General features: G+C 34.9%; 2 protein-coding genes across 2 annotated transcripts; both read right to left on the bottom strand.

The window, feature by feature from the left end:
- Window positions 1-10,212: 10,212 nt before the first annotated feature.
- Window positions 10,213-14,277, bottom strand: LOC112783423 (uncharacterized). The gene is made up of 4 exons (XM_025826365.3): window positions 13,566-14,277; window positions 12,985-13,107; window positions 12,797-12,867; window positions 10,213-10,644 (listed from the first exon to the last, which is right to left on the bottom strand). Exons 1-4 carry the CDS (start codon window positions 13,752-13,754, stop codon window positions 10,395-10,397), a joined length of 633 nt encoding a protein of 210 aa, XP_025682150.1. The 5' UTR covers window positions 13,755-14,277; the 3' UTR covers window positions 10,213-10,394.
- A 6,158-nt stretch (window positions 14,278-20,435) lies between these two features.
- LOC112784073 (probable glycosyltransferase At5g03795) lies at window positions 20,436-23,530 on the bottom strand. Its single transcript, XM_025827185.3, has 4 exons — window positions 22,456-23,530; window positions 22,233-22,363; window positions 21,600-21,948; window positions 20,436-21,130 (listed from the first exon to the last, which is right to left on the bottom strand). The coding sequence occupies exons 1-4, from the start codon at window positions 23,047-23,049 to the stop codon at window positions 20,465-20,467; spliced, it is 1,740 nt and encodes a 579-aa protein (XP_025682970.2). The 5' UTR covers window positions 23,050-23,530; the 3' UTR covers window positions 20,436-20,464.
- Window positions 23,531-27,892: the final 4,362 nt, after the last annotated feature.

The following is a 27,892-nucleotide window of genomic DNA, read 5'->3' on the forward strand; positions in this document are numbered from 1 at the left end:
AACACACTCATTATTATTGTTTTTGAGTTTACCAATGTGGTTCATTTACGACATCTATCTTGAGCTAGGATTTTAAATTCAGGCTGTGATTCTTACGGTATTGTCATGATTGCAGATATTGCAACTTGTTAGTTGTTACAATTTCACGTCTATCAACAATATACATTGTTTCAAGGGTAATACTAGCATGAAAAAGTAAAATTTTTTTGGCCAAAAATGAAAATTATACTTTTACTGAAGAAAAAAATTGTCAAAAACATTTATCATGTGTAATGTGCATGTTTTTATAAATTTAGTAAAAATATTCACTCAGTATTTAATTTTATTTTTTATTAATTTTTTAATTATATTTATAAATATTAAGTAACTTCATATTTTAAATGAATTTTTGAATATAGGTAAATTAAGTCTAATAAATTATTAATAGAGATATAATTATTTATATAACTCTTTATTGATTTAAATTTTTGCAATAATTTTTTTTATTTCTTATAGGATTCCTATAGATTAAAGACTAATCTGTCAAGGGTCAAAGTTTTATTTAAGGATTTGTTACTGTCAATTGATTGTTGTATGTTGTACAAGACAATATTCAAACTCCTAATACTTGCTTAATCATAAGTTAATCACTCAACTAACTCAACTTGGTTAATATATACAACCGGTTGTTGAATAATACGATTACAAATCACAATTAAAAATTTAAACTACGGACTGCACTATATTCTGTAACGAATGAGTAGTGATGACAATGAACGTTGAGCGATAGTGGCAAATGCAGATTATAATACACACTTAGAAAATCTTACACTTGAGCGTTAAAAAAAAAACCCTACATATAGCAGCACCACCTTAATTAATTAATTAATTAGCATCAAGGACTTGATCATGGCATATATACATTTATTGAGAGCTAGAAATTATTGAGAGGAAACTTCCCACACCTTAATAAGTAACTGAGTCCTAAAATTTTCCTCCGCCTTAAAAAAAAAATGAAGAATTGCTTGGCCACGCACGCACCATCATGCATATTTATTGCGATTGAGAAATTGTTGGGAGGAAACTTCCCAACTTAAACGTGTAAAATTATTAGTATTTATTTGATATGTCACATGTGTTCGCTCACTTATAAAGACAAATGTATATATACAGTTTCATATAATTTTACGTATGATTTAAAACATTGATCATATTAATTTGTATTGCATTAGTTATATATATGGTTCTATGTCAAGCAATTAAATTAACAAAGAGAAGGTATCAAATATCAATCATTATTTCCTTGTGGGTACGTGGTAGGAGAATTATATAATAATGCTATTGCATTTATTTATATATGCCGCATACATATGATATGCAATAAGCTATGCTTCAATGGCAGCTCAAATTAATGGGTACTAAAATGGCTATTTATGTCACAAACACATAAAAGAAAGTGACTGCAACGTTTGTAACACTTTCATGGCTGCTGTAGTATTAAATGTTCATGGCCTACCATAATGAAACATCGTTATCTTATATATTATAACAAAAATACAAGTTCAAATGCTTTATTTAAAAAGGTTGCGTTTAGATTCTATCTATGAAATAGAATATGGAGATAAAGAGAAAAATGCTGATTTTTTTTTTTTTTTGGATAGAAAGATTGTGTCTCTGTTTCTTTATTTCACCACAGTTAAACAAATATTTGGGTTTATTATTTTTGTATTTCTATATTTAAAAAATTATCTAAACCCATGAAATGATGTTTCGGCTGGCTATAGTTAGTGGTAAGACCTATAGATTTTTATCCATCCTCATGAACTGAGAAAGTTAAGAGTCCTTAGAGAAAGATGCTGTTTCATCTTTGCTTTCTGTCACTTGTATTGTCATATATACATGGAGGAATAAGTAACACTATCGCACTATTAAATCTTTTGAGTTATTTAATAATGTTAGAATAAAGTATATTTTTTGTCTCGAAGTTTGGCAAAAGTTTTAAAAATACTCCTAAGTTTTATTTTGTTTCAATTTTGTCCTAAAAGTTTTCGATTTGCATCAAATATACATTCGGAGACAAAATTTTCAAAAAATTTAAGACTAATATAACAATAATGCATGAAAATTATGCTTGATTTGCTTGTGTTGAGGGGTTGTTCTTATGAAATTGTTGTTGAATCGATCTTAAATTTTTTGAAAAATTAGCCGTCAAAAATATATTTGATGCAAATCGAAAACTTTTTTTGATAAAATTAAAACAAAATAAAATTTAAAAATATTTTAAAATTTTTATCAAATTTTAAAAACAAAAAATATATTTTACCCATCATGGTATTTTATGAACCCTCATGATGATTTTACAATATCAAGGTTTTAAATTATGATAATTGAGTTACAATTATTGTTCTTATGTCAGTTTATATATAGAATACTCATACGAAAATGTAAGATTCGAGTAAATAAATTATTTGATAAATTTATTTAATTAAATTAATTAATATAATATTTGTTTACATTTTAATTATAATCTTCGTATGAATTCCAATGATCATAACAAATGCGAATTTAAAACCTTGGCACACGTACTCTGTATGCATTGTCCGCATTGTGTGGGACCGGGTATGATGATGTTTTCTTCCAATTAATGCTCAAAACAATGAACAAAAATGTACTATTAGTTCATCTTTAAGCAACATAGCCATGGATGCAAATAAGAAAGTACGAATATTTGCACAAGTTTTCCTGTCTATATCCCCCGAAACTCATGCTATTCTAAATTTGATAAGATGCTTTGTCGCAAGCTCCTCGAAGTTGAAGGACACAACACAACTTCTTTTCAATTTCTTTATATAAAATATAAGTATATAATATCCACATTTAATTAATTTTAGGATCATTTATTCATATAAATAATATTATCAAATTTATATTATCATTTTTTAAATTCATTAACACTGTATTAAAAGAAACATTACTCAAATCTTAAAACCATAATTCATTTCATTTTTTTGGTACACACTCTTAAAATACATGAGTTAAGCCTATTTATTAGCAAGATTACTTAATCAAGATAAATATTTCCTAATCGTTAAGAATCAAAGACAGTGTATATATAGCCAGATAATCTTGCATTGTAACTACTTGATAATACCACTTGTTTGATGGCGTCATCTTCATAGCTTTATAATTTGATAATGGCAGTGACACCTAGCGCTGATAATGGGTAGGGTAGTGTAGGGTTTAGACCCTATCCTAACCCTACCCGCGGATTGAAAATTTTATTAAAATTCTACCCTATCCTATCTGCGGGTTGAGAATTTCTCAACCCTAATCCTAATCGCACCCTAAAATTCTAAACCCTACCCTACCCTACCATACCCGCAGAAATATCAAATCTTTTTAAAATAAATATAAAATTCAATCATTTCGAATTTTATACATATTAATAACATAAAAAATAAAAAACTAATGCTCTAAATTACGAAATTAACTAACTAGTTTTAGTGGTTGTTCACTTATTGTAAGTCATTATATAAGGGAGATTGTAGGTTCAACTCTCACTTCCTTCACTATATACCTAATTTTTATAAAATATGTGTTATATATGAGATACAGGTAGGGTAGGGTAGGGTACACCCTAAACCCGTACCCTACCCTATCCGCAAGCATACCCGGATCGTACCCTATCCTACCCGCAGCGGATTGGATAGCATATCCTACCCGAACGGATTGGATCAAATTGAGTACCCGCGGGTAGGGTATGAATTGCCAGCCCTAGTGACACCAAACTATTATAGTGCATGCTGATGAAAGTTATGGAGTCTTAATTGTTTGATTTCATTTTGTACAAGTTGATAGTACAAAAAGTTTATAGAATCTTAGTGATAAATAGTAAACTTGTAATGACTTTGAATTCAAATTGCATTCTGACTTTGACTTTCATTCTAAGCTTTGTTATTTGTATACAATTTGATTTAATTTTACTAATATTGTCACTTTTAAAATAAATTTGTAGAATTAATCATTTTAAATAATTTTTTTTAATTTATAAAATAGTTCGATTTTCAATAATTTTATAAATATATCTATTACTTATTTTTCAATAAGACAATACTCAATTAATACTTCATTTTCATTTATCAACTCTCTAATTTTGTAAAATCGAATATCAATATATGTTTGAATCTTCTATAAAATACTGGATTTTTGAAAAGTACAATAACTGATTTGTTTTCACAAAATATCGTTGTTAGAGTACTGTATTTCTAGTTTAATTATTCAAGAATTTTTGTTAACTATATTGCTTGTGTAGCACAATTTGTTGCTACTATATATTTTGCTTCTGTTGTAGAGAGAGCGAATACTAATTATTTTTTTAATGACCACGAAATTACATCAGAATCAAGATGAAATACAAATTCTGAAGGTTTTTTTTTTGTTTCTATATCTTGACCCAATCACTATCAGTGTAGCCAACAAAATTTACGTTATTGTTATTTTCATAATAAATACCATCATCTAAAGTACCTTTGATAAATCAAAGAATTCTTTTTATTGCTTACAAATGGTTGGTATAAAGCTCCTCCATAAATCTACTTAGTAATCCAACTCCAAATACGATATCTGATCTGGTTGCTATCAAATACCTCATACTTCCAATCAAGCTTTTGTAATAAGTGGGACTCATTGCTCTTCCTTGATCTTCTCTCAGAAACTTGAACTTCTTTTTTACTGGAGTATGAACTGGTTTTGAATGCTCCATCTGAAATTCTTTTAAAATATTATTTGCATATTTCTTCTGTGAAATGAAGATTCCATCATCTTTCTGAACAACTTCGATGCCAAGAAAATAAGACATCAACCCCATATCTTTCATTTCAAAATGCTTTATCATAGTCTTCCTTCTATCATTATCTTCAAGTTGTTGCCGGTAAAGATCAAATCATCAACATAAAAGCACACGATCAAGATATCTCTAGATTCAACGAACTTGATATAAAGAATATGCTCAAATAGACATCTTCTGTAACCATTCTAAGTGAAATAAGAATCAATCTTCTTGTACCACGTTTTTTGTGCTTATTTCAATCTGTATAAAACTTTCTTCACTTGTAAATTTTATTTTATTCTCCAAAAATTTCATATCCTGCAGGAGTAAACTATTATTTTTACCTACGAAAGTTTTAAATGCTGACAAATCTATTCATGAAAAAAGAGAAATTATAGTTGTACCCATGAAAGATGGATTTCGTACGACAAAATTATTTAAATATTGAAAAATCACCTAAAAATCCCAAATTACCATTTTTCTAACCCTAATATCAACACCATTCCCCCAAATCTCAACCCTCCCTTTATTCTTTTTATAGATTTTACCATCTTTACGAACACCACTGCCGCTGCCAACCGTAAGCCCCACCTTCAAAGACAAAGGGAACTTCGGCGGTGCACTGCCTGCCGCTAGGGACTGGATCTAGTCTTCCACGCCTTCTTGCATCACCTCCTGGTAGAAAGCAAGCGTCCCACGTGCACCACTTGAAGAAATCCACAATTCTTAACGACCTTGAATGTGTCATGGACGGTAGTGAAACGACGACACCTTTATGTCAGAATCGCCGCTCTCATGGTAATTTGAGGGTTTTAGGTGATTTTTTAGTGTTTTGATCATTTTGTTGTACGAAACCATGTGTAGGATTGGTAGTTTTTTTTTATGGATAGATTTATCAGCATTTAAAACTTTCGTGGGTAAAAATGGTAATTTACTCTATCCTGCAAGTTGCTCAACATACACTTCTTCTAAAGTGCCATTTAAAAATACAAATTTAACATCTGTTTGATGTATCTTCAATTTATTTTGAGCCGAAAGTAAAATAATCATACAAATATTGCTAATCTAATAACAAGATCGGAGAAAATAATACTTCAAAGTAATCGATACTTGGCTTTTGTTTGTACTTCTTAGCAACTAATCTTGCCTTAAAATTATCAACTTTACCATTGAGTTTGTACTTAGCTTTGTAAATTCACTTTACTCATATTGGCTTTTTATCTGCAGATAAATCTGTTAGCTCCCAAGTGTCATTTTTCTTAATTAATAGCATGAATCTCTTCATCTGTTGCATTCTTTCAATTGTTGTCTTTAGAAGCTTCTTTATAATTCATTGGCTCACAATCTGAAAATAAAGTAAAATTGATTCTTCATCAGATGGATCATTATCATTGCCAACTTAGTAATCCGTCAATCTATCAGGTAGCTTGCTCTCTTTGAGATCTTTTAAAAGATTCTGGTTGTAAAACAATGTCTGGTTGTACTTTTTCTTCTTCAACATAAGTATTTAGAATTACAGCCTACTGCTTTTTTGTCTTTCCATTTCAGTCCCACATGCCTTTCTCATCAAATGTCACATCTTTGCTGATGATCACCTTATTTGATTTTGGATTATATAGCTTGTATGTTTATGAGTTTGTGCTATAACTGATAAAGATACATTCCTCGCCTTTGTCATCTAGTTTCTTTCTTAATTGATCTGGTATGTGGACATAAGCAATATACGCAAAGACTCTGAAATGATGAATGGAAGATCGTTTTCCACTCTAAGCTTCTTCAAGAGTTTTATCATGAACACTTTTTGTTGGACATCTATTTAAAATATGTTGCTGTTGTGATTGCTTCCCCCTAAAATTCTTTAGGCATTTGTTTTGACTTGAGCATGCATCTGATCACATCCATGGTGGTTCTGTTATTTCTTTCAGCAATTCTATTTTATTGAGGAGTATATCTAGTTAGTTGGTGTTGAATTTCATGTTGCTTAAAGTAATCTAAACGTGCAAGATATTCTGTTCCTCTGAATGTTTTGAGAATTTTGATTTTACAACCACTTTGTTTTTCGACAACACCTCGAATGTCTTGAAGGTATCACATGCTTTTGATTTTTGCTTCAGAAAATATACTCATGTGTATCTACTAAAATCATCAATAAAAGGGATAAAGTACCTGCTACCACTATTTGCTTGGAACTTCTATAGAATAAAGATCTGAAAGCATAATTTTAAGTAATTTTCTGGCTCTCCATGACTTTTTTTTTGTAGGGAATGAATCTCTGTATTTCTTTTTTAGTTGACAAATCTCACAAAGACAATTAGAAATATAAACCCGTGATAAACCATAAACAAGCCTTTTTCTTGATAGATAGTTTAGGCCAGAAAAATAAAAATGCCCAAACCGCATATGCCACAACCAGCTTGTAAGATGGATTAATGTGTTGAATTTTTAATGAAAATATTTTATTTGAAGTCATCTTTACTTTATCTATGAACCTTCTATTTTTGTCAAATATAGTATAATATTCGTAATAAGTTATCATCTTATATCCCTTCTCAGATAACTGTCCCATACTAAGTAAATTATAATCAAATTCAGAAGCATAGAAAATATCAGAAGTATAACGTCGAGAATCCTCTTTCAATCTAATTGGTATTCACCATTTTTCTCTAATATGGATCTTTGTATTATTACCAAATTTTAATATAATAGTTTAACTGAATCATCTAATAAAAAAAATAATTATTTTCTATCAGACATATGATTACTATAGGCATTGTTCAAACACTATATACTTTCATTTCAGCACATAAATTACTTGTAAAAATTAAAGTTTGAGTACATGGATTATAATCAGTATTCCAATGCTGATTTTCTACAACATTTGCTTGATTGTTATTTAATATTTATCATTCTAAATATGTAATTTGTTACTTCATGTCCATACTTTTCACAATGAAAGCAGTAAAAATAGTTTTTTATTGATAAAAATTGCTGCAACCTTTTCCTCAGTTGACAAGCCTAAAATTTGTTCCACCTCTTTTTTGATAGGTGGTATAAAATTGTTACAACTTTTTTTTTATTATAATTGACATGACCTTTCCTCTGAAACTCCCTCTACCTCTACTTTGATAATTGAAACCTCGATCTCGTCCTTCTTGTGTACGACTTGATTCTGCAACATTATTTAAATTCATCCAACTTTTCAGAGCCTCTTCGATTGATTTTTTTTTACTTCTCCAATATTCTATTAATGTGACTTTCCATGGTTCCTTGTAATTTTGCAATTATCATGGTATCCATATCGTCGGACTTCAGTATTGTAGTCACCACATAATCATACTTTATCGGCATGGTGCGAAAAAATTTTCTCTACCAATTTACTATCGGACATATCTTCTTTATAGACTCTCATCTTATTGACAAGATCTATAACACATAAAATATTGCTCAATAGTTTCTAAGTTAGACATTTCATACCTTTCATATTCTATTCGCAAGGACTCTAAATTTGCTTTTTGGGCTTTATCTACACCTTTGTATGATAGCTTCAACTTGTTCTAAGCTTCTTTTACATTTTTGGCATTTGTTACTTTGCCAAACACCGTATAATCTACACCTTGATGAATTTGTGATAGTGCCAATTGATCTCTCTTCTGTTGGACAACATATTATCTTTCTTACAATCTTAGTTCAATAAAATTCTACAGGTTCTGAACCTTCAAATAAGTATACATAAAAATTTCCCAATAACTATAATCAAATTTTTCATCTAATTTAAAATTAGATCACACAATATTAAAAGCCTTTATCATACTAAATCTAGAAACAAACAATAATTATGTAAAAATTCTTTCATACTTTACAAACTCTCAAACACTTAATATTGAATTAAACCAACTCTAATACCAATATAAATATAATATCTACACTTAATTGATTCGAAAATTATTCACTTATATAAATGACATTACTATATTTATTATCTCTCAAACTCAGCACGTATAAAAGAAAAGAACAAAAAAGCATCGCTTAAATCTTAAAACCATATATACTCATTTAACTTCTATGGAACACATCCTTAAAATAGATGAGTTAAAGCCTATTTATAGGCAAGAATGCAAGATTACTCAATCAAGATAATATTTCTTAATTGCTAAGAATCAAAGGCGGTGTATGTAGCCAACCAATCTTGCATTGTAACTACTTGATAATACCACTTGCTTGATAACGTCATCTTTATATCTTCATAGCTTTGTAATTTGGTAATGGCAGTGACACCAAATTGATTATAACGCATGCTGATGTAAGTTGTGGAGTCTTTGATGTTGAATTCAATTTGTGCAAGTTGATATTATAAAAAATTTGTAGTCTTAGCAATAAATTGTAAACTTGTAATGACCTTGAATTCAAATTGAATTCTGACTTTGACTTTCTAAACTTTGTTACTTGCATTTGCATACAACTTGATTTAATTTTACTAGTTTTCAAAAAAAATATTTAATTTTACTAACATAACTATAAATAAATGATTAACATTAAAAGTTATTTTAGAGGTCTTATTATAACATTAAAGTTAAGTAACTTTCATGTTTTTTATTTGGGGTTCTTAATTGAACAACCAGTATGAAAATTCTATTACCAAAAGTTTGATTAATTTGTGTTAACCTAATTAAAGTCCCATAACGTGATATAGTTCTCTTAATAAACATGGATTAAATTCTCCGTTAGTAAATTAAGTGTGGAAATAAGCTGCTAGCCCTTAATAAAAATAAATTTATTAATGTGGTTGTGGATGTTTGATTATTGTCATATTACAACTATATTTAAACTCCAATTATTTTTTTTTCTTATATTTGCACATTTTCTTAATGAATGATTGTACTTAATATTCCTCCCCCATATGACTTCTGCTAGAATTTTTTATAGTGGACTTCTATTGATTATTGTTTTTTGTTTTTATGAAAACGGCTTGAATGTTTAAAGCGTGATATTTCTGTAATTCCATGAAGTTGTGGAGTAATCCACTTTGGATTTTTGATATCACTATTTATCGGACTTTAGAATTTCATATAAGATAAGATAATGGTGTCATATTTTGAGTTGACATACACTCTTTCCATGTGAGTTTCACACCCCATTCAATCTACAAGATAAAATGATTACACGTATAGCGTTTCTCAATTTAAAGGAGAGTTGAAATCAATACAAACCCAAAAGTTCCAAGATATCTTTCTGTTTCTGAAGATCAATTTTCTTACTATAATTCTGTTAAAAATGTAGGAACTGGAAAATTCTCTTAATGCAAATGAGGAAGCTCAAGAAGGCAATCATGGACATGGGAGAATGAAAGTAAAGGCACCAGAAAATATCAAATTCTAGATGACAATAGATTCTTCAAGACACATAAGTTGCATTGTCGAATTGTCTATTACCATTGTCCATTATTGTCTCAGTAAAGTTTGAAACATAAAGAATGTCTTTAATCTAACAATTGTTAAAATTTCTACCTTACAACTTTTCTTCCTTTTTTATTCTTTTCCTCTTTTGCTTTGTTCACAAGTTAAATAAAACATTAGGAGGCTTTTCCTTCTTACCCCTTTCTTCTTTTATGGCTTAAAACGAAATCATCATCGTCGTCGCTCTCATCGATGATTCTTTTCTTGGCTTTTATGTCACCATTCCTTGACGGTGGCTGTCGCGGCTTCTGTGAAGTTTCGGTTCTAGATGGTGGCTTTGACGGCTTAACGGGAGTTCCTGTCCGTTGCTCCTTTTGCTTCCTCTGCTTCTTGTCAAACGCTTTCTTAGCTCTGTCAGGTGATAGCAGCCCATGCTCCATTAACCTGCATATTGAGGTATTCATGCCTTGCCTTGTGAATTCTTTGCAAGTCTTAATCCAACACAGAAATGAAGAAAACCACAGTTCTAGAACACTTGAGAACTTGATAGAAAACAATACTCAGGAGTTATACAAAACATATATTGAATTGCCTTGAGATTTTTGATAATATTACACTTAGTACCCTTGTATTTTAATTTGTCAATATAACACTAACTATTCTTGTAAAAATCCCAAGAGGGGTTGGTGTAATTTAACCACTTTGAAAAACAAATGATCATATATCATTTATACCTATCAATACAAAGAAGCATTGAGATCAATGTTTCCCTATTACGGAAGACTGAGTCAGTATCTTATTTTTTGTAAAGTGGGATTAATGACATGGCTATATCTAAAATACAAGGATTCCTTTTCAATCGAAGGCATCGACGCGAAGTTGCATCATATGCATTTTCGAAAGATTATAACAACAGCAAACACTTGTTATGTATACTCATTCAATGAACTCATCTAAACACAAAAATGAAAGTTACCATGAATAACTAATGGAATCAACTGCAGATATTGACATTCACGAGAAAGGAGTATGGTATTCAGTATTCATAGACAGCCTATGACTGATAGTTTCATAATAGCATTGATTAGCTCAGCAAGCAAGTAAATTTCATAAGAAGTAGCATTCGAGATCTCTCGGATGTTTGTAAGAGTAATGTTGTTTAGCACTTTCCTTTTCATAGCTTTTGAAAATCCTATAAGAATGCTGCTAGTAGAAATGAATGCAAACAGCACTTTAATCAATCGATGAAAAAGTTTTCACCTATCAGAATATAAACAACACAAAAGGTTTAAAGACTCATTCAAATTTTCGCACAAGTCCTGTGCAAAAAACTTTGTACATCAATCCTTGCTGCTTCTTGTGGCAATTAGCAATTTATGTTCAACAATGGTTGAGTTGTCGCCATGTGACATCAAGGTTACGGGTTCAAGACGTAGAATCAGCCATGGATAAAATTATCAGGTTAGGCTGCCTACATTACACCCTTTGGGTGCGACCCTTCTCCGAATCCTGCGTTACCACAGCATGCTTAGGCACCGAGCCTTTTTTGTTCTGAACTATACTTGTTATAACTTCTCTGTAGACTATAATATGTTCGTACAGCGGTACACTAAATGAAGAATGTTTATGCCAGACAGGATTTCGTTTACTAATGCCAACCTTAGCAGTTAAAGATGAAAATGTAACTTAAGGTTGACCAATCCAATTAAATTAATTTTTCCTAGGGTATTAATATAGCCAATAAATCTTGTAATTGAGAAAAGATTAAAGCAAAATGGACTACTTATTGGCCAAAGCAAAAGGGATTCCATTAACAAAGGAAAGATCCTTCCAACATCTTTCAATCTATGAAAACAACTACATCATCATACACAAGTCACCAATGTTAGACATGAATGGGAGAGGAATGAGGAATTCACTTGTACAGACGGGGACCATAGCAAAGCTAGTTACTTTAAGGTATGCATTTTGAGTTTAAGTGATGTGCACTTAAACTGCAATCTAATAGCAATGCAAGAATATGCCATGCTATGTTTTAAATTTAAATTCATGTGACTACACATAATGACATCGCAGTTTCTTACATTCTTATTTGATAACAATTTAGTGCATAGAAATTAAACTCTTAAGCTTTCGATAAAACAGCAAAGGCAGTTACACGTTTCATTTACAAAACAGCACAATTATGGTGGTCATCCTAACATAAGGTTATACTGTTTGAGTATTGGCTTAGGCAAATATCTAAACATAGAGCAGATTATATTATGCTAAACATGCGCTAATATATAATATCGTCCTATAAACCAATTAGAATATTCTAACAGATGTGTCTGGGGAATCCAAGCAGCACAGGCTCATAATACTTCAAAGCATCATATTATCAACAGAATTAAATGAAGATGACTTCAACACAAAGATTGAAAAAGTTATTCTATGGTCATGGAGCACTAAATGGATTGTGCCCTGCAGCTATACGCAGTAATAAAGTGACCTTTCAAATACAAGTGTGAATTCTACACTAACAGATGCTAAGCTGTTATTTAATCAATACACAGGCGCAATCAACCTTGGAGCTCATGACTGAAATTAAACTCACCAAAATTCTGCCATTTCACTTGTTGGAATCTGTTTTGACAATGACTCATAGAAAATCCTCAAGGGCTCTTTCTGTTGACACAAGGCACAAAAAGAACATCAAGGACAAGGCAACATTGATTATCACAATACCGCATCTATAAATTGGCTTTTAAATTCCAGGAATCAACTATGGGTTAAGATCAGAACCTGTTCGGGAGGATCATGTTTTTGGCCAGGAAGATTATAGACTTTCTTTACTCTGGTAGTTGTCGTCTTTGTTTTCGTTACTGTTTTGGACGACGACGACGATGGTGTTGATTTTGATTTAACCTTCAAATGTCATTCAAAGTAAAATAAAATCAATACCATCACAATTGAAATCAACACATAGAATTTGATATATAGAAAGGCCATGCTTTATGATTCTATAATTTCCATCATCACAAAATAATCTATTGTAATCAACCACAGTCTACAGCTCAACACTCATGTAAACCGTTAACACAAATTAACAGGAACAATCCATGAACTATGAACTAACTCCCTCCCTCAAGGAGCATCAGCAACATGAAAAATCAAGACTCAATCAATCTAATCTGTTGATTTCCACAAGGTGGCAAAATCCAGCAAATGAAATTTCCAGAACCCCCACAAATAGAAGCAACCCAAATAACAATTGAATCCAACAACACCACCCATATGCCTCCAAAGCCAAAATTGCGCTAAGAATAGCCTCAACATCAATAAAAAGTTGCAATTTTTAATCAAATTTTCCGAAGAATGATTACCTCAGATTTTGTGACAGTGGTTACAGATTTCATCTTGGAATCAGGTGGGCTTCTGATAGAGCCATCGATCTTCTTCTTGAGAGCTAAAGAATCAGTAGCCTTTGGCCTGGAAGGTCCATCTTGTGAAATTCCCTTGAGCTTCACCGTAGCACTTTTGTTCTCTGTAGCCATAAAAACACACACACACATACACACACCCTTATTCCCCAACTATCAACTATAAACCCTATTATTGATTAGATCCGATTTGATTGACTTTGAATGAACGAAGCCAAATTACAATTTCAAGTGTCTCATTCAGCAGAAACATCAAACACAGCATCAATTTTGGATTTCTCTCCAATTGTTTCCGCTTCTCATTATTCTTATCCTTCGTGTTTGTGGAGAGAGATACCGAAAGAGGAAAAGACGGTAACTTTGGAGAGTAAAGGAGTAAAAGGTAATGAATTTGGTTTGGGAAGTAGTTGAGGAAGGAGAGAAGAGCGATGATTTTAAGGTGGGGACATGAATTTCATTTTCTTGGGATTTGGAAGGTTGTTGGTATCGTTGGTTCTTTCGGTCATCAAACTCTGTTGTTTCACTGAATTTCACGGTTAGGGTGGTCGGAACACGTGTTTCTTACAGTTCACATGCTTACGCTGCTTTTATTTTAATTTTTTACTCGTAAGAGTAATGACTATTCACTAATGAGTATTCCCCTAAATATTCTCCTGTTTCCAAAAATGGAAAGGTGTCTATATATAAATATAAAGTTGGTCTACAATTTTTTTAAAGAAAATTTTAATAAATAAATTATTATTTAAAATATTAAAATACAGTAAATTAATCTTTTATTTTATTTGACTAAGACCAATTTTTCAATTTTTTTATTAAAAAATAATTTACAAAATAAGAGAAAATATTTTGATATTTTTTAATTTTGATATTAAAAAAAATTGTATTTTATAGTGTTATTAGAATATAATATATTTAATAAGAGTGTGAAAGACATAAATTTAATCTTCAAATTTATGCATTGAATTTTTAAAAATTTTATAATAAATAAATCTGAGTCTCAGATTTATATACTTAAATTTTTATAAAATTTTATAATACACAAATCTAACTTTTAAATTTGTGTATTTTATTCAAATCAAACTCTCAATTTTCATTCTCTTTCTTTCTTTTCAATAGACTTGACGGTCTGATTTGTATAATAACAATTTAAAAAAAATTAACTCCATATCGCCGAAAATATACCAACCATTTCAATAATATAATGTTACACACCAATTCTCTTCCTCTGAACAAAATTTAGCCACCATTTTGAACGTATACTGTGTACTAAGAATACATATGGGGCCGAGTAAAATCAGATGTGATTTGACTGGGACTTGAACTTAAATAATAATCGAATTTATTTTTGAGATTTTTATCCAATTCTAAATTTAGTAATATCACATTATTTTCGAATCACATTAAAATTGGTTATAGATCCGATAAAATTCGAATCTTGATAAATTTTATGTCAAAAAATTATAATAACATTTATTTATAAGAAGAAAAAAATTGTTATTAAAAAGTTGATATCTATATTTAAACTTAAATTTGTCTATAAATTTTAATTTTATAATTTTTGATCTATTTCTAATTCAATAAGTTTGATTAAAAACGAAACAGAAAGATTGGAATTAAGTTAAAAGACATATACTTTTTTATGGTGTATCACAACATTACCAAAATTTGGATCTCACATCTTTTGAACTTCTAAATTTTTTAAAACAATTATTTCATAATATTGCAACATTGACATAATAATAATTAAGTCAATTACACATCATAATACATATTTAAAGTTTCATGAGAACAAAATGTATATTTTTTTATGTAGGTTCAACGGACTGAGTCTGGATGACCCAAACCCGATTTAATAAATTAGTCGAGCTATTTATTAAATCTCGAGTCTAACTAAATCACAGCTAAGTCGGACCAAAATAATTTTAAAGTAAAATTTAAAAAGGAACAGGACTGAGTCATGAGCACCCCTGTTGGGTACCAAAAGGAAACATAAAAAAAAAGGAAGCATTGTGTCACAGTAAATTTTAGAAGGTTAAATTTAACGGTGTTTGTATAATTTTCTGAAGTGTTTAAAAATATTTTAGACAGTTTCAAAACGTTCTAAAATGTCCTAGAAGATCCCAGAATACCCTAGAAGGTTCTAGAAGACTTTGAAAGGTCATAGAATAATCTAGAAGAGTGTGGATGTATATAAAAGTATGAAGAGTAGTATGGAATAATCTAAAAATATTTAGAAAGTTGTAATAAGATAGATATTTGTAATGAAGGTTCTGGATGATTAATTTAGACAGTTGATTAGATGTAATCCTAACCATCCATTAAGGAGGTGGATGGCTATAAATAGGACGAGAGAGTTAGAGTTTGAGTGTGAGAATCATTTGTAACAAACGCTTGAGTAATAAAGTGTTCTTTCCACCAAAACTTCATTTCTCTTGTGTTCTTAGCTTTCTTGCTAAATACTAAGGGTTACGCTGACTTGGTCTTAATTCAAGAGGTTGAGTAAGTTCGAGTGCCGATACGGTAGTGTTAGAGTGTGTCCAAAGCCGTGACAAATTTGCCATCAGAGCAAGGTTCGAGAGGGAGCACAAATAGTTTGTGGGTATGACTTCTGGTATAACCATGGAGTATGTTGAGTCTCAAAAGGGAAGGGATGCTATTCCTTCTCAATGGGGAGGCAAAAAGGCCCGTTTTTCAAGTGAGCCTAGAGGTAAGCTTTTTAGAAGAGAGTTTTATGTTGGAGAATGTTCTATCCTTTATGGATGAGCGCTTCCAAAGGATAGAACATGACAAGGAGACCCTCGAGACTCACGTATTAGGAGAACTAGATGCTTTCAAAGAAAGTATGCTCCAAATCAAAGAGAAGCTTGAGAATTCCTTGAAGTTATTTGAGGAAGTTCGAGTTTGGTTCGATGAGGCAAAATATCGACTAACCATTATAAGGGAGACGACAAAGATTGATCTCCCAAAGCCAAAGGAGTTCAAGGGTGTGAGGGACGCTCGAGAGGTGGAGAACTTCCTATAGTAAATAGAGATGTACTTTGAAGGCCAAGAGTTGGTCGAAGAAGCAACAAAGGTATGCACTTTAGCTCTCTACCTTTTTGAGAATGCTACTTTGTGGTGGAAGAGAAAGTGCGTAGATATGAAAAATGGTACTTGCAAGATAGCCACATGGAAAGATTTCAAAAGAGAGTTAAAAAGATAATTCTTTCATGATAATATGGTCTATGAAGCAAGGAAGAAGTTGAGGGAGTTAAAGTGCAAGAGTACGATTAACGACTACATAAGGACGGAATTCACTACTCTTACGCTTCAAATCCCCAACTCCAACCTTGGACAAAGCAAGAACTACAAAGAAGGATGTTAAGGATATCGATGAGGTCATCGTGGTAGCCGAATCACTCATTGAGTATCATAGAGGAGACTCTAAATCTAAGTCTTCCTCCAAACCTAGTTCTACTAAAGGTGGGGGAGACAAGGGGAAGAGTTTCTCAACCAAGTAGGAAGGAAAATACTCTTCAAAGAAAGAGTACGAGGAAAAAAAGAAAGTTTTCGTGCCCAAAGGAGGATGCTTTATGTGCAAGGGACCACACCAAATAAAGGACTGTCCTAAGTTAGGGACTCTGACATCTATCGCCGAAGAATGAGAGGCTCAATCTCAAGTAACTAAGTGTGTTGGATCTATCCAACTCATGAATGCCGTGAAGGACAAAGAGGCAAGCATTGCAGAAATGAAAGGCTTAATGTATGTCAAAGCCTTTATCAATAAAAAATTCGCCATGGCTATAATCGACACTGGTGCTACAACAACTTCATCATGCCTAATAAAGCAAAGAGATTTGGGTTGAAGATCATCGAAAAGAATGGCTCGTTCAAACCCGTGGATACCAAGGGTGAACCCCCTTAAGGGAGTGGCAAAAGAGGTTGAGATGACTCTTAATTCTTGAAAGGGCCTTGTGGATTTCTCAGTAGCACCCATGAATGATTTCAAAATAGTCATCGGACTCGATTTACAAAAGAAGACAAATATAATACCTATGCTATACTATGACATAGTATGCGTCATGGAAAAAGGGTCTCCATGCATGGTCCCTACAGTCTCTAAAGGTAGAGGACAATCGATGCTTTTTGCTATGCAACTCAAGAAAGGGTTTAAGAAGGAGGAAATGATGTCTTTTGCTCTACTACAAGTGGAGTCAACATTCGAAGGAGAAGCTATTTTTCCTAAAATCAAGAAAGTCCTTGAAGGAAATAAGGATGTGATGCCTCTCGAGTTGTCGAAACAACTACCACCTAGGATGAAGGTGGACCACAAGATTGAATTGGAGGTAGGAGCGAAACCACTTGTCTCAGCACCATACAGGATGACAGTTATTTCCATGTCGAAGGAGATATTTTGCATACCATCAAGGAAAGGTTGCATCATGATCCCTTAGCCAAGAAATTGGTGGAATTGGCTAGAGAAGGTAAGACTAAACGATTTTGACTAGAAGACGACCTTCTCTACACCAAAGGGAGAAGACTATACGTTCCTAAGTGAAAAAATATAAGGAGAAAGCTAGTGAAGGAATGCCACGACACCAAATGGGCTGGTCATCAAGGCCAACGAATGACCTTGGCACTTATTGAATCTTCCTATTATTGGTCTCAAATGAGGGATGAAGTAGAGAGTTATGTAAAGACTTGTTTTGTGTGCCAACAAGATAAGATTGAAAACACGACATCAAATGGATTGTTAGAACCTCTGCCGCCGCCAGAGCGATTGTGAAAAAGTGTGTCTTTAGATTTCATCTCTGCCTTACCAAAGTCTGAGGGGTTTGGATCTATTGTTGTGGTAGTGGATCGATTTTCGAAGTATGCTACCTTTAGTGATCGAGATCCATGCTTCACAGGACGACTATGGACAAAGCTGTTCAAATTCCTTGGGTCGGAGCTTCATTTCTCAACAAGCTTCCATCCTCAAACCGACGGACAGACTGAGAGAGTGAATGCCTTACTCGAGCGTTACTTGGGACATTTTGTAAGCGCTAATCAGAAGGATTGGATAAAACTCCTAGACATTGTTCAGTTTTCATATAATCTGCAAAAGAGCGAGTCCACAAGAAAGAGTCCATTCGAGATTGTGACCGGATAACAGCCACTTACACCACACTCTCTTTCTTCCTCTTACTCAGGGAAGAGCTCTGAAACTTATCATATGATTAAATCATGGGAAGAACAAGCAGATATCTCTCGTTCTTACCTCGACAAAGCTGCAAAGAGGATGAAGAAATGGGCAGATAAGAAGAGGAGACATGCAAGCTATCAAGTGGGAGATAAGGTAATGATTAAACTTCTTCCACAACAATTCAAAGCCTTTCGCAAGGTTCATAAGGGTTTAATCCGCAAATACGAAGGGCCATTTGAGATCATTGGACGTGTTGGGAAGATTGCTTATAAAGTACAACTCCCTCCCTCTATGAAGATCCACCAAGTCTTCCATGTGAGTATGCTTAAACGATATCATGAAGACCAAGATGATCCGAGTAGAGGTGACTCAAGTCGTGCTCTGCCTGTGGTGATTAGGTCCTTTGATAAAGAAATCGAAGAGATCTTAGCTAATCACGTCGTGCGACGAAGAGGAGTACCACCAAGTATCCAATACTTGATCAAGTGGAAAGGACTCCCGATAATCGAAACTAGCTGGGAAGCTCGTGAAGATCTGTGGTAATTCCAAGAATACCTAGAGTGCTATCATGAACAGAACACGACGAAGACGTCTGCACATTAGGTGGGGGAGAATGTCACAGTAAATTTTAGAATGTTAGATTTAACGGTGTTTGTATAATTTTCTGGAGTGTTTAAAAATGCTCTAGATGATTCCGGAACGTTCTAGAATATCCTAGAAGGTCCCGAAATACCCTAGAAGATTCTAGAAGACTCTAGAAAGCCATAGAGTAATCTAAAAGAGTGTGGATGTATATAGAAGTATGAAGAGTAGTATGGAATAATCTAGAAGTATTTAGAAAGTTGTGGTAGGATAGATATTTGTAATGAAGGTTCTGGATTATTAATCTGGACCGTTAATTAGATTTAAGTCTAACCATCCATTAAGGAGGTAGATGGCTATAAATAGGAGAAGAGAGTTAGAGTTTGAGTGTAAAAGTCATTTGTAACAAACACTTGAATAATAAAGTGTTCTTTTCACCAAAGCTTCCTTTCTCTTGTGTTCTTTTGTGTTCTTAACTTTCTTGCTAAATACTAAAGGTTAGGCTGACTTTGTATTAATTCAAGAGGTTGAGTAAGTTCGAGTGTCAGGGTAGCGTTGGAGTGTGTCCAAGGCCATGACAGTTGACTTAAGATATTACTTTCTAAAGGATAATAATATTTAAAAATATTTAAATTTTCAATAATAATGAAAAACAATACTGATACATAAATATAAAAAATCAACTACATCGAGAGATATATATTTGGTGTTGTTGAAAATATTTGATTGAACTGTTATAAAAAGTTTGAGTATTTTGTATGATCGATTTGATTATTTTATTTTCATAATTTAAATTATTTTCATAAATAATTATTTAGTAAAAAAATGTATAAAGTAATATATATAAATATAAACTTGTATATTTATATTATGATTAATTTAATAGTTGATTTTTATATTCGTCTTGTGAAACAAAAACCTTAAAATATTGTGAAACAAATATCATCATCGATACACCACACCTGTCTTTCCTTTTTCTGCTATAACAGAATCAGCACTTTCACACTTTGATCAAATTCCAAATAAAAGAAGATAAACAAGTGATCAAATTTCAACAAAGTATGAGCTCTCTACAAAAAAATATACTTGCTATAATTTAAGAGTGGCTTATTCGGAAAAGTCTATTGTACCAAATGGAATGAAGCAACATATGAAACAAATCATATTTTACAGGCTTATAATGCCACACAAAATGTTTTTGCACCTTCTTCACCCTCTTATGCATCTCCAAGTACTTCTCTTCAGATATTGAAAGCAGAATGCTCCTCAAATTCGGAATATCTTTCTCCGCGACGAACACGGCGAAAGATTCCCAGTTCAAGACCTCAAAGAGAGGTGGTATGAAGTTATCAGATATGATCACCGGAACACATTCATGGAAGATCGCCTCCACGACACGGGGGCTGTTAACTTCATGCCCTCTAGCACAAATGCAGAACTTGCTACTCTTCATTAGCTCAATGTAGTTTGCATTGCCCTTCACATGTGGCAATGGACCTGATATTTTCATGTCAGGTTCTTTGTTCTCCCAGTGATTAAGCAGAGTTGGCCGAACATAGCCGTGTAATCCGCCGGCGAAGAATGCAAGGATAGGCCTCTCGGAAGGGGGGTTTCCCCCTATGTTTTTGGCAGGGTTGTTGGGTGATCTTATGTATGTTTCTGGAAGAGAAACATCCTTGCCTATTTTGAATCCTACTTCGATGTCCGCGTTGCAGAGGGCTCTGATGCAATTTAGAATTCGCCCTCTTGTCTCTGCAGGAGCCTGGTGATGAGAAATGGTGCTTGTTAAAACTACCCTTCCCACTCAATTTACTGGTCAAACTGCTTCAACAGAAATTCATGATTCAATCATACATGGGCTAGTAGACATGGCATCATGCATGAAATACTACAATCCATAACTAACAAGATAGAATTTGGGGAGAAATTTACTAATGCTACTTATCAAAAGTTATCAATGATGCAAATTACAATATGTTTATTTAAGGTCTTCCTCTGTGCTTTCTTTTCAATCCTGCTCTAAGATCGGAGCGATTAGCAACCATCCCTTATTCCACGGATGACCCCTATAGTTGCTGTGGTTATCATATTTAATGAGAATTTGCATGAACATGAGCAAGACAATGATGCAAATTGCAATGTAAGAGAGAACACAAGCAGACACTACATTGATTATCTTGAATACAAGAACAAAATTTGGAAATATTGTAGATGTGTGGAAAGAGGCATACCCAATCATGGCAAGCAACGACAAAGTGATCTGCTCCATCAGTTCTACTCCAAAATGGATACTTTCCTGCAATCATGTCCACATACTTTGCCATGTATTGGATTAAGTTCGAACGATTGTGTGAGTTTCGAACATAGATAGTCAACTGCAACAATCTTGAACTGAAAGGTATGTAGAACAGGTGAGCCGATTCGGGATCTTGAGTGACAAAGTGTTTGTTTTCCTCCATTAGTTTCATGAACCATCCTTCAGATGCATATATTCCATCCAGTAAGGGCTCATGAAAGATCGGTCTGTCTCCATCTTTGTAGATGTAAACTTTGAGCATCTTCTCCATTAGTTCATAACTCCTACACAGTCATGATTATTTGAATGATATCAGTTAAACCAAGACAGAAAAAGATATATGATGGTACTAGAATGGTGATCCGGACAATAAAATAATTCGATGTTACTGACTTTACTAAGATCATTTGCATATAATGAGGTGAGCGGATTCATAAGCCAAAGATAAAAACTAACATAATAACAAAATGAATCTATTATCAACTTAAATCAATCTAAGATGTAATAAGATATTAATAGTTCAACCAGAATTAGGCCATTTAATCACATTGACAATTATTCATCATACCTTTTGAACATGGAGACATTCCTGTAGAGAGGTAGGTAAAGTCTCGAATCATTCGTGATGATAGGTGCATTTTCGATCTCAAATCTTGCATGAAATATTTCCTGATCAACAGCTGAAGACCTTGTTGGTTTCTAAAAACATTCAAAATCGAGACGAATAAGAAATCTACTGGTGAAGTTCAATCTACAATACTGATTTTTCAACCCATCATTCAGTTACATACCACTAATTGGGATGAATCATGACTTTGCTGCAACAATAAGTTCATGTCGGATATCGAAACTACTTTAGAGGGCTTCCCTTTGGGATTCTTTTTAGTCACATACTTGCCATTACCAACCTTTGAATTATTACCCAGCAAAGAACCAGAACTCTCACCCTTTGTCGTGTCTTTTTTCGCCAAACTTGAATTGGACATGACAGACATCATTGGACTTGTTGAATCTGTTTCTGAATTTAGCGATGTTTGATTTGACAATGCCACCATACTCTGTGGTGCTGGTGCATGGTTAGAAGGTGCACTATTGATGGATGAACCATTGCCATTATTGTGAACTAGTGAACTTCTATCTTGATCTAATTGGGATGCAGGAGTTGAACCATTTGGGTGTGTATTATCAATATTACCCTCCAGTTTAGAATCAACCATAGATGCATCCATTGAGAAACTAGTAATCTTGCCAGCAAGGGAAGTAACAAATTCACTATATGGAAGTTCAGAAAACTGAACCACTAAAACTATAACTACTATCACTCCTAACAATGAAATTAACCTCTTGGTTTCAGCATGACACAGGAATTTGAATCCCAGATTCATCTTATAATTTGCAAAAATGTAAAAAAGGTACCAAGACTTAACTGGGAAGCTATGAACTGAAACTTCATTGAACACCCATCATCAAATGCTGCTCAAAGTTCAAATCTTTGGACTTCAATTAAAATCAATGGGCTAAAAAATTCCATGATCAAGTTCAGGTTTGTGGAAAAAGCATAGTTTTGAAGATTGCCACGTGTCATCCAAATGCAGCTATTAACGAGTTAACTTCCTCACCTCTTGAGATGTCAGAAGAAGAAATTGAAGCAAACCCATTGAGATTAACCACCGAAAGTTAGAACTTTGGATCTTGTGCTATGGCTTCGTAGTTGAGAAGGGAATACTAGAATGGATCAGTTTTGTTACCGACAAAAACATAGGAAACAGGGAATGTTTTTTGTATCTGGGAAATTAAAGAAAAAAAAAAAGAAAAGAAAAGATCTAAGATCTAATATGTAACCAGCACGCGAAGAATAAGTCAAACACTCTTAGGGTCCAAACTACTACATGTTAATGTGATAAGTAATAACCTTAGAATTTTAGTAATAATAAATTAATAATAGTGCATTCCAATTAAATGAACATCATGTTAAAGAAAAGAATTTGGATCCTCTAAATTTTGAATTTTCACTTTAGAAGGTAAAGTATGATTTTTCATCCTTAAATAATTTTTCTCTTATATTTTTTCTTAGTCCCACTTATGAAATAAATAGTAAAAGTTCACACTTTACTTTTTAAAGTAAAATTCAAACTTTAGAGAATCTAAATCTTAAAAAAAAAGTGATACAGTGTCAAAGGTCTATTATTTATTACTATTTGAGGAGTAAAAATAATTCATGAATGGAAATTTGAGCTGCTGAAAAGAGTTAGCTTCTTATTTGTATTTATGAGTAATTTCTGAATGAAAAAGTTTGGTAATTAAAAATTTTTAGTTATAATTAGTGTTCATACCCTGGCCCAATAAATAGGGCCCAAGATCTAAGCAAAGAAGCCCAACCCAAAGGGTTGGCCCTCCTCCAGTACCAGCCCTCATCCCAGAAGTCGGTACTAAACACGACCTGCTCCAAAGAAGTCGGATACGAGGGTTAGCTGGCAGATAACACTCATTCGAATGAGTAACTGCCCCTAGAAACTCTCTAACCACTTCAAGGAGCCATATCTTAACCTCCCTAAGATATGGGAACGGTTATCCGCCTAAAAAGGTGGCACTACTTCAGCGGTGGTTATTGGTTCACCACTATAAATACCCTGACTTCCCTCAGGTATCACTAAGTCCAATACATTCTAAACCTGCTTATACCCTTGCTAACTTAGGCATCGGAGTGTCTTTGCAGGTACCACCCCCCATTCTTTCACACGTGCAAGTCGGACGGAGGAACACCGAGTTTCGGGCAAACGCGATAGTCTCCTCCCTCACACGTTTGGGCCTACCAACGTCATCCGGCCCACCAATCTCTGGTTACCCACCGTAACATTGGCGCCGTTGCCGGGGACCCGAGAGATCAACCAGTGATGGCGAAAAGATCCCCTGAAGAAGGTCATGTGGAGACAGATTCTGATCAAGAGAATTTGAACACCGGAAACAATGAAGCAGATCAGAACCTCCACCAGGAAGCTAATGATCAACATAGGGAAGGCACCTCCGGAATCAAAAATCCGAAGGTGAACTCCTCGGAGGGGCGCGAATCAGAAAAAGAAGGACCCTCCCACACTAGTGAGCTTATGGGATTAATCCATAGCCGCCTCGAGCAGCTAGAACAGGAGCGGAAACGACAAAAGGAAGCTGAAAAGAACCTAAAAGAGGAGATGGAGCGACGAAAAGAGTTAGAAAGAAAACTCTTAAAATTAGAATCCTTCCTCAAAAGTCGGGATTCCCACGACGATAAAGAACATTCTCCCTTAGGAGAGAAAGATCCGTTTAGCGAGGACATAATGAGGGCAAAAGTTCCGAGAAACTTTAGAAGCCCCGATATGGACCTCTACGATGGAACCACCGATCCAAAGCATCATCTGAGCAACTTTAAAAGTCGGATGTATCTGACCGACGCTTCTGACGCTACGCGATGCAAAGCTTTTCCGACAACCTTGTCAAAAGCAGCGATGAAGTGGTTCGACAGCCTCCCTCCGAGGTCAATTACCAGTTTTGAAGACCTCTCAAGAAAGTTCTTGATGAGGTTCTCCATCCAGAAGGATAAAGTAAAGCATGCACCAAGTCTCCTGGGAATAAAACAGGAGGTCGGAGAGTCCTTACGGGCCTATATGGAAAGGTTCAACAAAGCATGTTTGGAGATTCAAGACCTGCCCACTGAAGCAGTCATCATGGGGCTAGTCAATGGTCTTAGAGAAGGTCCCTTCTCACAGTCCATATCAAAAAGACACCCCGCCTCTTTAAATGATGTACAGGAAAGAGCCGAAAAATACATCAATATGGAAGAAAACGCTAGGCTAAGAGACCCAAGTTTGCGACTCGGGCACCCTCCCTCAACGAAAGAGAGGGAGAGGGAAGCGAAGAAGAAGGAAGAGCTCGGCCTTGATAGGCCAAGAAAATATCACTCTTATACTCCATTGAAAGTCCCTGTAGTGGATGTATACAGAGAAATTTGTAACACCGAAAGGCTGCCTCCCCCCAGACCTATTAAGAATAAAAAAGGGGGAAGTCGCGGGGATTACTGTGAGTACCATAAGATATATGGGCACTCTACAAACGACTGTTACGACCTTAAAAATGTGATAGAAAAGCTGGCCAGAGAAGGTCGGCTTGACAGATATCTCATAGAAAGGTCGGACAGTCATGGAAAAAGAAAGCGAGATGATATGGACAAAAGAGACCCACCACCGCAAACTCCGGAAAGACATATCCATATGATCTCAGGAGGGTTTGCAGGAGGGGGACTCACGAAATCCTCTCGTAAGAGACACCTCAAGAGAGTGTACCAGGTTGAAGAGGGGTCCTCCGACCTCCCAACCATTTCATTCACAAAGGAAGATGGGCGAGGAATAATCCCTGGGCACGACGACCCAGTGGTAATCACCATGATCCTGGCAAATGCCCATCTACACAGAACACTAGTAGACCAAGGAAGCTCGGCGGACATCCTATTCAAGCCCGCCTTCGACAAGCTAGGTTTAGACGAGAAAGAGTTGAGAGCCTACCCCGACACCTTGTACGGACTAGGTGACACGCCAATAAAGCCACTAGGATTTTTGCCCCTCCACACCACCTTTGGAAAGGGGGAGAAATCAAAGACTCTGAGTATAGACTTCATAGTCATCGACGTGGGGTCGGCCTATAATGCTCTAATCGGCAGAGCTACCCTTAATCGACTCGGGGCGGTGGTATCGACACCCCACCTTTGCATGAAATTCCCGACCCCAGCAGGGATAGCAACGGTGAAGGGAGATCAGAAGCTAGCAAGAAAATGCTACAACGAAAGCCTAAACCTGAGAGGAAAAGGCAAAGAGGTTCACACAATAGAGCTCGGTGGAGCAAGGATTAAAGAAGAGCTGCGACCCCAGCCCGGGGGAAAAACCGAGGAGATTCAGGTCGGCAAAGAGGAAGGAAAAAATACTCACATAGGAGCCAACCTAAGGGAAACCTTAAGACAAGGGTTGACTAAGCTCCTAAAAGATAACTCCGATCTCTTCGCCTGGAAGGCCTCCGACATGCCTGGGATAGACCCCAAGCTCATGTCTCACAAGCTCTCGGTCTACTCAGGGTCCCGACCTGTGCAACAGAGAAGACGCAAGCTCGGCCCAGAACGAGCCCTAGTAGTAGAAGAACAAGTACAGGCGCTCCTAGAAGCCGGCTTCATCAAAGAAGTCAAATACCCAACATGGCTAGCCAATGTAGTGCTAGTCAAAAAACAAAATGGCAAATGGAGAATGTGCGTCGACTACACCGACTTAAATAAGGCATGTCCCAAGGACCCTTATCCACTACCAAGCATTGATGCCCTAGTAGACTCTAGCTCGGGTTATCAATACTTGTCGTTTATGGACGCCTACTCGGGATATAACCAAATCCCGATGTATGAACCAGACCAGGAAAAAACATCATTCATCACGCCCAGAGCTAACTTTTGCTACGTGGTCATGCCATTTGGATTGAAAAATGCAGGGGCCACATATCAGAGGCTGATGAACAAGGTGTTTTCCCCTCACTTAGGAGACTTAATGGAAGTATACGTCGACGATATGTTGGTAAAGACCAAGAAGGAAGTCGACCTCTTGTCTGACCTCTCACAAGTCTTCGACACCATAAGGTTGCACGGGATGAGACTAAATCCTGCAAAGTGCGCCTTCGCAGTGGAGGCAGGAAAATTTCTAGGATTCATGCTAACACAAAGAGGGATTGAAGCCAATCCCGACAAGTGTAGAGCTATCCTAGAGATGAAAAGCCCGACTTGTTTGAGAGAGGTCCAACAGCTGAATGGCCGACTAGCAGCTCTCTCCAGATTTTTGGCAGGATCAGCACTAAGATCCCTTCCGCTGTTCTCCCTACTGAGAAAGGGGTATCAGTTTGAGTGGACTCCCGAATGCGAGGAGGCGTTCCAGGAGTTCAAAAAGTTTTTGACCCAGCCTCCTATCTTGACCCGACCTATAGCCGGAAAAGACCTCATCCTATACCTCTCCGTGGCAGACAGGGCTGTCTCAGCAGCCTTGATAAGAGAAGAGGAGGCCAGGCAACACCCAATCTACTTCATCAGTAAAGTTCTACAGGGCCCTGAGCTAAGGTACCACAAATTAGAAAAGTTCGCCTACTCCTTAGTAATAGCCTCTCGAAGGCTACGGCCTTACTTTCAGGCTCACACAATAAGAGTCCGCACGAATCAACCCATGAAGCAAA

The sequence above is a fragment of the Arachis hypogaea genome, chromosome 20, assembly GCF_003086295.3.
Source record: "Arachis hypogaea cultivar Tifrunner chromosome 20, arahy.Tifrunner.gnm2.J5K5, whole genome shotgun sequence".
Classification (NCBI taxonomy): Eukaryota; Viridiplantae; Streptophyta; class Magnoliopsida; order Fabales; family Fabaceae; genus Arachis; species Arachis hypogaea.

Coding starts and splice junctions, on each gene's coding strand:
- LOC112783423 (XM_025826365.3), bottom strand. CDS start 13,754: ATGTGTGTGTGTGTTTTTATGGCTACAGAGAACAAAAGTGCTACGGTG. Junction 13,108..13,565: donor CCACTGTCACAAAATCTGAG/GTAATCATTCTT, acceptor TGACATTTGAAG/GTTAAATCAAAATCAACACC. Junction 10,645..12,796: donor AGTGAAATGGCAGAATTTTG/GTGAGTTTAATT, acceptor CTCAATATGCAG/GTTAATGGAGCATGGGCTGC.
- LOC112784073 (XM_025827185.3), bottom strand. CDS start 23,049: ATGAATCTGGGATTCAAATTCCTGTGTCATGCTGAAACCAAGAGGTTA. Junction 21,949..22,232: donor AATGTCTCCATGTTCAAAAG/GTATGATGAATA, acceptor ATGACTGTGTAG/GAGTTATGAACTAATGGAGA. Junction 21,131..21,599: donor TCGTTGCTTGCCATGATTGG/GTATGCCTCTTT, acceptor TCTCATCACCAG/GCTCCTGCAGAGACAAGAGG.